Source organism: Excalfactoria chinensis, chromosome 7 (assembly GCF_039878825.1).
Source record: "Excalfactoria chinensis isolate bCotChi1 chromosome 7, bCotChi1.hap2, whole genome shotgun sequence".
NCBI lineage: Eukaryota > Metazoa > Chordata > Aves > Galliformes > Phasianidae > Excalfactoria > Excalfactoria chinensis.
Genome location: NC_092831.1, coordinates 8,218,810 through 8,228,461, shown reverse-complemented (window position 1 = coordinate 8,228,461; position 9,652 = coordinate 8,218,810). Strand labels below are relative to the sequence as shown.

The 9,652-nt window shown below is 44.9% G+C and overlaps 1 protein-coding gene across 4 annotated transcripts in view; it reads right to left on the bottom strand.

The window, feature by feature from the left end:
- HEG1 (heart development protein with EGF like domains 1) overlaps nucleotides 1-9,652 on the bottom strand; it is a 34,890-nt gene continuing 25,238 nt past the window's right edge. For 3 of the 4 annotated variants that reach the window (XM_072341858.1, XM_072341859.1, XM_072341860.1), the window contains exons 17-21: nucleotides 7,610-7,652; nucleotides 7,462-7,499; nucleotides 6,852-6,939; nucleotides 5,892-6,066; nucleotides 1-5,264 (exon numbers count right to left, since the gene is read on the bottom strand). In XM_072341858.1, coding sequence (XP_072197959.1) covers nucleotides 5,115-5,264; nucleotides 5,892-6,066; nucleotides 6,852-6,939; nucleotides 7,462-7,499; nucleotides 7,610-7,652 — 494 coding nt within the window. In that variant the 3' untranslated portion in view covers nucleotides 1-5,114. Of the gene's footprint in view, nucleotides 5,265-5,891; nucleotides 6,067-6,851; nucleotides 6,940-7,461; nucleotides 7,500-7,609; nucleotides 7,653-9,652 lie in introns of those variants that run through there. The other variant, XR_011904311.1, reaches the window with a different exon arrangement.

Sequence of the window (9,652 nt, the reverse complement as noted above, 5' to 3'; positions counted from 1 at the left end):
ATTCATAGTTTTATTGTGTCTTTTTATAATACTGACTAGAACGCCAGATTTAATAATATTGGATGCAGGTATAAAAATAATCCAATCCTTAAAAATTATATTTTGCTACTACAGTACTGTATAATTAGTAGAGGCAGAAAATATGATACAACTTTAAATAATACTGGTTTGGAGAATGTCCTTAGAACCCCAGCAACTTGGAAGCGAACATTCAGAGCTACGGAGAAGGAAGCACAGCAATGGGAAGAACATGAAGCAGGTTGATTGAGGAAGCACAAATAAATGCTCAAAATCCACCTTTTGAAAGAAACCTCACTAAAGGCAAGCATTACTACCGCAGTTCTGAAAGCTGTTAAAGAAACTGTGATGACCTTACGTATAAAATGTTGGATTCTGCCAGGAGAACAACCTGCAGAACGTAACGGGGCTTAAAACAAATGACTGAGTTTAATAGAAAGAATTACACACTTATTCTGTTTTGTTGTTGTCGTTTTCTTTCCTCAAAGTAAGTTAACTGTACTGATGGTCTTTAGAACAAACACGTCAGGCAAATTGTGTGGCACTGCTCAAGAAAACTGACCACTTATTTACCAGATTCCCCAGGACTTTTTCATGTTGTGCAGATTTGGGGCCACTTCCTGTTGTATTACCCAAGCAAGACTCCCATCCCTTCCACCATCTTACCAGAATGAAGACCAATGGACTTAGCACTTACACATGACTTTTGAAGAACATCAGGAACCTTCTCTCAGTTTTCCATCAACAAGGATATTATCACACAAAACACAAACCATGCAGGAGAGGTGTTACCTCGCACATGACCTTACAGCACAGAAACCTTTCAAAACTGGGAGATCTTGTTTCATTTCTGAAAGCACAAGTATGTGAACTGACAGGTAGATCTTAACTGCGAGTGCACGAATCACCTCTACATCCCTGGAGATCTTACACTACAGGAAACAGGTCGGCTGAACAGTAAAACGTCTTCTATGAAATTCATATTCATTCTCATCTCGGGAAAGCATTTCAAGATCTTGAACAACCTGTTTTTCAATCTTACATAATACAGGCCCTGCTACAGTAATAAGGACACATACGAAAAATAAATACGACGTGAAAAGGCAGCAACAATATCACAGAACACAGAGCTGCAGGAATGCATGGTGTAGACACAAGTGAACCTGGCAGGGGAATAATTCAGGCCTAAAATACTCCACTGCAATCCATGGGAGAGTTATCCCAGTCACCAAAGTGGATGCTGGGTTGGGTCCTTTTATGTAAAGAGGAAAAAACTTTTTCTGTTGCTCACAGTGAAGGCAAATCACTTTTAGTGCCTCTGTAAACAGGGGAACAGGGGAACTTTCTGGGATATGCTGCAATGGAAACAAGATTCATTGCTGTTCTTTTACACAGTGCTATAAACACAGAGGGCAAAAGGCATCAAAATATCCCTGTCCCCATGTTCCTCATATAGCCAAATTCAGTGCTTTGAGATTTCAGTGGCATGCAAGAGAACCCTGGTTTTCCAGTGCAGCATGGCCTCCTACATCCTTTCCTGTCATCAGCTGAATTAGCACTTTTTTTCCCTGCAAGCCTCCCCCACACACCACCTGTGGGCCCTTGCTGACAGCTCACCTGGCTTTACACAGCAATCAGAAATGCAAACAGATTCTTTGTCGTATCGGTGTGGTTTTTCCTCCTTTCCCCACACCTGGCTGAGCCACTTGCAGCCTGCATGCATGAAACTTGCTATTTCCATCTTGTCCTCCTGGATAGCAGAGCGATTTCCCTTGGCAAAAGTATCCAGTGTGCTCAAAATCTGCAATCTGGGCAAGCTAACAGCAATATAAACAGACTGAGTCGCGTTTGCTTAGGCATCCTAGGAGGAGTTAAGTGCTAAACACATTTGAAAGTGGGCTTCAGGAACTGATATTCCACCTGGAGATTCATATCCAGCAGGATCAACAAAACCCAAAAGCACTGCCACTACTTATCCTGCACAGGTAAGTGCCTGTGCTGACCTCAGGGCTGGCACCTGCCTCAATCCTCTCCTCCTGGGACACCCATGGTGGTGGCAGGTCAGGAGGGACCATTTTCCTCCTCCTGTGGACATTGACTCATTTGTTACCAGAACTAAAAGGAAGCTGCAACGGAATAATCTCATAATTATTACCCCAACATTTACTTGCTCTGGCAGAGATAGAATTTCAGTGCAGTAAAATTTGTTCTCTTGGAAAAAAGCCAGGTTTTGCAGTCTTCACTCAGAAAATCCTGCTGACTTTCTTGAGACCCTTTCATTTCGCTAAGAAGAACTTAGAAGGTCATTAAAAAAATGAATTCTGTAATCTCGGTTAGGAACAATCCTATCACGTTTCCCACTCAAATCACTCGCAATCTGCAGTTTGCTGCAAAGTGACACAGATTGGAGTTTTGCTCACGTAACCCATATGTTACTCTTTACATAGAAGAAAGGATCTGCATTTGTCCTTTGGTATTTCACACTTTGTCCTTCGCACCTGGCATACAAAGGAACATTTCACAGCCTTCAAACTAAACAAGCAATTAATCAAAGCAGGTATAAGCAAATCCCCACACTCTTCCCTGTTTGAGTGTCATGCAGTTGAATCCTACCAGCATTGCTGAGACATGCTTATTTTTTTGTTAGGCTGACATCAGCAAACAGGGACAAATCCCAGTGCTCATCTATGCGCTCTGGATTTAGATCCAGCACCAAGTCCCAGCTTTCCCTTTCATTCCCATTCATTTGTCTCATTCAAAGACAAAGCTTACATCCATCCCATGGGAGAGGCAGTCCCTTCAGTTCTAGGCACTCTCACAACCAAATCTGGTGTTGGGTGAAAGAGGCAGCTCACCCTCATAGAATGACCCCTATAATGCCCTCTTTAAAGGACCCCAGAGCATGGCAGGGCCAAGGCCTTGCTTCATACCATCCAGCAGACCCTGTGCAATTAAGATATTGGCTACTAACAACGGGGAGAACATCTTTCTCAGTTTGAAAACACTGGTAACAGTTAATTCTTGTGCTTTGCCTTTTACACTGTTTTGGATACTATAACTATTATGCTCCTTAAGTACAGCACCTTCAGCAGCATAAGCATCCATTCATTTCCACCCTACATATGAGATAAGCTTGCAAATGTGATTATGCATTCAGCCACATGCACCATGACCATAAGATGACGTCAGTGAGGAGCATACTGCCCCTGGCATCCATAAAAACCTAGTTATGGCCAAACCACACCCTCCCTATGTGTAGCTGCTCCTTTTGGTAGGGAACACAACAGAACACAACAGCTATTAAAGGTGCTGGAAGGGTTGGGAGCTTCCCAGCACCTCCAGGACATGAACATTGCCATGTTTACCCCAGGCTTGCCTTCAAGGAGCAGCCACACCACACATCAGCCTTGGAACTGCCTTTCTTATCAGCGGTCAGGCACTTTGGGGACACAACCTGCAGTCCTCAGTGCTTCAGAGATACCTTACTGAATTTAACTGTAGGCACTGTGCCTTTTTGAGCACTGTGTGGGAGAAAGGAATGTCAGATGGTACGTGCCCTTCAGTGCAGGGATGGTGGGTTAATAGCTAAGGAACTGTACTACCTGATATCCTCATGCAAACAGCCATCCTGAATTAAAAGCATGATCGCACTGAGGGTGAAGGTCTGCAGTAGGACCCTGTATCTGAGCAAGGTCTGGATGATGAAGGTTATCTTTGCAGTTAAGATAAGCGGGAAATATACTTCGTTAATAAGAGCTCTTTCAACACCCTACTCAAGAAAGAATGAAGTCAATAGGCTTTTGATCTGATCTTTAGTGAGGAATGTAATAACTCTCATTCTTTAGCTTTTGCCAAAGCGATTAATATGAATTCACACACCTTGCTGAGGAAACCTGCCCAGTTTGTATCACCCGAAACTAGAACAGCAGAAAGCAAAATATTTTGATGTAAGTGATCTTTGCTATGTTAGGATTGAAAGGATCATGTTTCTCTCTGCCCTAAATGCAACTGACTGCTGAGGGCCTTATTTTCCAGTGGACTGAAAGCTTCCACAGTTCCCCCTGAAATCAAGGTGGGCTGTGAAGTCCTGAAAGCTATGTCCCAGCCACAGTGCCTAGATGCCATGTTCCACATGCCTAGCCAGGACCACAGCATTATTTATTCTTCCTACATTTCATCTAAGAAGCAGGGTGAATTCCCAGCCGATGTTTTTCTTCCTTGTGAGCAGATATTTTACATCACATTGATGTTTTTATAGGTCTTTTCATCCTGCAAGTAAACATCCTGCTAAGCTCCTATACAGAAGCATTGTGATGATGTGTAGCAGCATCACTTCCGGACCAGGCTGGCTGACAGAAAGACGACATACCTACACTCTTCCCTATCTACATAAGTTCTCAAAGCAGCAGGTACAACCAACTGTGCCTACTTCCAGTTTGAATTGGCATGACTAATTTCTCCTTCTCCTCAGGGACAATCCACCCATGAGTTCAGCCAACGCTGCCAGGCACCGGGCTGCTGCAAGGGCCTCACCATTTGGAGAACTTCTACCAGTAAGAAGGTAAGGGTCAGAGGACAAGCCAGCTCTCCTGTCACATATGAAGCAGAAAGCAAAGCAGCAAGGAGAAAAGGGGTGGACAAACTTGTCCTACCAAAACCAGTCACACAGTGAATCTTTGCATGAAGGTTGGCCAAGAAGACAAGCACAGTCAACAGTGAACAAGATCTGTAAACAAAACACTCCCTAGTGGTATTCAACACAGAGTGCTGGACACAGTTCATCTGCCTGTACTGATCCATGCTTGCCACGTAGCGTAAGGAGTGAAGAAGCAGCACAGAACAAAACCAGAGTACACACGAGCTTCCATCTTTTACTGATGTGCACCTTGAGCCATTCACTTCCTCCTCCTCTTCCTCTCTGCTGCTCAGCGAATGTAACCATTCCTGGGGGCAGCAACATTCGGTATGGAGTTCAAAGACCATCCTGTTAAAGGGGAAGAATGAGACTGGTGTGGGCTGAACTGCCAGGAGACACATTGCACCTGGGGATCAAGGGTCACAAAACTCTGTCAGTCTTCCAGTCCCTCTCTGTCCTGCTAAAAATAGTCTCTTCTTCTGGCTTCGTCACTAATGAAAGATGGATTGTATTGTCCAGGGTAGATGCATGAATGTCGAGATCCAGGCAAACCAGTGTAGGGAGGATAAAGTCCATTTCTTTCCAGTTCTGGATTTCTCAGTCCAGTTGGCTGTATGAGTAGGGAAAAGAAAAAAACACACAGAACAAGTCTTATTCTCAGACAACTACTCTTCCAAGCACAGCTTTCCCATCTTTCCCATCAGTTATTTCAGTAGCTAGAAGGAACAAAACAATCACTAATTATGACTTAGAATTAATTGTACTGTGGGAGTCATGCATTTCCCTGAGGGCAATATTCTGATGGAACTGAGTTTTGACATCTTGCCAAATAGAAAACTTGAAGTTTACCCATCCAGAAGTTTACCTGACTCCACCAAATGCAGTCTAAGTGTACGGTTAATTTTTAATCCAAGAGAACTGTGCTAATGAGCTCAGGCATTGAAATAATTCACCTTAACACAAGTTATCATCAGAGTTGCTCTTAAAAGAAACGCTCCTAGAAAATCAGTTTGTTTCCTGCTTCGAGTATAATCTGGAAGTGCTGACACTTTTTTTGTGATATTCAGACACATATAACAGCTGGAGTTCACAGAACTCTCAGTGCCTTGCTGTCTCTGGCAGCCATTTGCTTTGCTCTTTTGTTTTGAAGGAAAGGGATCTATGCTTCCAAAAATAAAGAGATGTCTCTTTGCTGTATGAGATAGAAAAGGTTGAGATTTAAGTTGCAGATAGATACCGAGTAATAAACATCTGTCATCTGCAACAAGTTCTTGGTGCTTCCGTTCTCCTGCATCTCAATGGTCTCTCTGCCCCACTCTTGTGCTCGGGGGTTCTTTGGATACTCGGCATATGGTGACATCTGGAAATCCCCACTCTTGAAAATAAGCTTACTTATGTCATTTTTATTCTTCCTGTTTAGAAAAGAATGAAGGAAAGTGAAAAGTTATAAGTAATCCTGATATAAGGTCCTTTCCTGTTTCAACTTATGCCTGTTGTCTCTTAAAAACATACATGCAGGAAGAAAATGTACACAAGCCCCACTCTATTCAAGTTTCCAAGTGCCTTCTAGGCATTATGTTACTTCCTAAGAAGGAAGAACTGGAAGCTGCTGGCTGAAAACCACGGAAAGCCCTTACATCACCCCCATGTTGTAGGAGTGGATGTTGGTAATATCTCCAGTGCAAAGAAGACTACTTGGCCTGCCAAATGCCAGGACCCATTAGAAGACCAAACCATTCCCACCTGGAGGTGTAGTGACCATCACATCTCCTGGCTGGGCCTTGCTCCTGACTCAAAGCACCAAAGGACACTGTGCCTACTACCAGTGCTAGGTTACTGATCCATCCAACCGCTGACTTTGAACAGAGAGCTTTGAAACCTTAGATTTGGGGCTGGAATGGTTGGGAAGAGAGTGTTACTGCAAGGCAGCCCTTCTTCATAGTTTATAAATCACAAAGCACAACTACCTCAGCAGCACACCTTGCCTCTAGTTCAAAGCTGCCTGCTGGTACAACAACTAGGTTTGCACTGTGTGTGTGTGCCTGAGAGGGAGAGACATGTGATGAGAGCAGGAGCAGGACCTGTGCTTGGAGAAGGACCTTGAATGCACTCCAACACCTCTTCACAATGGCCCAGCAATTCTTCCTGTTGCCCAAACTCCTCCTTTCCACCTACCCTGCATTTCTGGAGAACTTACCGGCAGCAGGTGACTATCAGTGCTATGCCCATGATAAGCAGCAATCCTCCTCCTGCGGCCGCAATCACCACCGTAATTAGTTGATATGCTAGGGGCAGGAAAGAGAGAGATTTGCTTAGAGACAGTAGCTTGGCCATAGATATTAATGTAAACACAGTCCTCATGCAAGCGGATTAACTGTTTGCTTCCTGCCTTCCTCCCTCTGTAATTGTCATCTGAAGCAAACGGAGCTGGGGGTCTCTCACTGAAGGAAGGATGGGCTCCTGTGTGCCAGGGGGACTGATACCCTGCAGTGCTAAATCAGGATAGCTTAGACAAACTTTCACGGATTCACTCTGAATATCTCACTTCAAAAGTGTGTATATGCTATCTTGGCAGAGCATCCATGGAAAGAAAATCTCCAAGGAAAATACGGATCTTGGTGGCAGATAATATCAAGTCAATTTTGTCAACTAAATATTTTGGCCAGCAAAATAACTTCTGACAGACAGTGAAGAGACAAAAAACCTGACAAGAGTGATTTGCGCTTACTGTGCTTTAGACATAGTTACTTGTAATCACTGGTTTCAAATTTCCCCCCAGAATGAAATGAATGACACTTGGTACTTACGGTTCCCACAGTTGAATCCCCCTAAGCCAAATGGGCAGCTGACAACAGAAAACAAGAGGGAGTTTCATCAGCTTGCTTGTGCCAACAGGTCACCAAAGCAGCACTAAGAAGGACGGTGGGGTAGGAGGGGGCAGAGCTCTCACTGTACCTCACACAGGTCTCATTTTCCAGCTTGTATCCATCTTCGCAGGCTGCAAACACAACAGAGAAGGGCCATGAGCACCACGCAGTGGTGCATAGGAGGCACTCACATTTCTGCTTCCCACGGCAGCTTCACCCCAACCAGCCTCTGGGCTGACAGCGCTGGTGCAGCAGGAAGCTGCGTGCTCTGATACTCCATCATCCTTTGTTTTAGGCAAAACACTGTGCACTTAGCTCACCTCCCAGCCTGCCATAGGGTGGGCAGCAGGTAAAATGATTCACAACACAAACTCTTCTTGCCCAACTGGGAACTCACTGCACACCTGCATTGTTTCCCACAGAATATCAACAGGCTGGCAATATCCTAATAAACCAGAAGAGACCACTAGTGCTCTAGCTGGACTTGGAGTTAATGGTTCTTGCAGTACCAGTAACAAGCAATATCAGTGCCAGCTGGGAGCAATGTGACTGTGACCTCTCCCTCATAATACAAGTCAGAGAACTTCCCTAAATTCAATTCCAAATTGAACTGGGTTTCAAATCAAATAGTTGAAGAGGAACTACATTTCACAGAACCATCCAAGCTTGGTTTTAATATTTACAGTGACAATCAACCGCAACACTCAGTCAGATGCTCAAAAAGCTAATTTCCCCAGCCATTAAAAACATTCACCTTCTCTCTGGTCTGCATTATCCCAGTGTCAAATTCCAGCCTTTGGATGGATGTTTTCTGGGTTGGAAAAGGCTACATTATCACATTGCTCCTCCTCACCATCAAATCCCCCTGCCTGCCTCTGCCCTTGCACCCTGCCCTGTGCAGCCCCACTGCTCCTCCTGAGGACGTTCTCAAGCACTCCCCAGGTGGCAGACAGAGCAGAGCAATACTTGGGGTCACATGGTGGTGTTCTCCTCCCGACTGCCCCCCAGCCTCCCACAGGAGGCCGGATGGGGCAGCACAATGGTTGTTTCCCCTTTGCAAGTACTTAATGGGAGGTAGCAGTCTATGTCTGCATGACCCACAATGAGGGTCGGATGCTTGGGAGACCACAGTTCCTGTTCAGTCAATAAGAGGGCAGAGATTCTAAAAAAGCCTGGCATATTATGTGCTATAAATATCAAAAGAATAGCTCCAGTACAGCTTGGCTTTTGAAAATGACTTTAAAAACCCTGATGGCCTGGCTTACCCAGATGGGGACAGTGAAGCTGACAGGCTGATACATTGCTGGTGCACCACACTGTGCACTCAGTAGCACCCACTACCACACAGGGGGTAGCTTTTTCTCACTTAGCACAGCAAACAAGACTGGTAAGCAGGGTGTGACCACATCTCTCTGTCTACAAGGTGTTACATCACTTAGCCCCCTCCATAACTATTGCATTTGAGTGCCTTGCAGCCTTTCAGGCATTTATCTGCACACCAACACTTGCCAAGGGTCATGGACAAGATGAATGGTCAGTCCCCAAGATTGGTGGGCATCTCAGCTCCCCATCACCACCCTCTCTGCCTCTCAGGGTGGGTGGAGACAATATTTCCTAACAAAAGTCCTTCTTCCAAAATACAAGTTGATTGGAGGGAGGGAAATACAAAGGGTATTGCTTGGAGATGTAGAGAAGAAGAGAGGCAGGACCATAACCCAAGATCCAGGGTTCCCAATTCAGGGATGCCCATCCCAGAGCCCACAGTTCGTGCATTATTTCCAGACACACAATAGAACCACTGAATCATTTGATTTGGAAAGGACCTCTGAAGGCCTTCTGGACCAGTGTCCATGCAGTGAGCAGGGACACCTACAGCTCGATCAGGTGCTCTGAGCCCTGTCCAGCCTGACCTTGGGTGTCTCCAGGGACAGAGCATCCACCACCTGCACTCCGATCAGATTCAGAAATGACAAAGCATCTCCTCCTACTTTATTATCAACCCTGCTGATAGTGCCAGACACAATATATAACCATCATTGCAATTATTATTGATAGGTCATAAAAAACCTGGATTTCCTAAGAAGCCCTGCAACAAGTGCTGCAACTAGGGAATGGATGTCCTCATCCTATA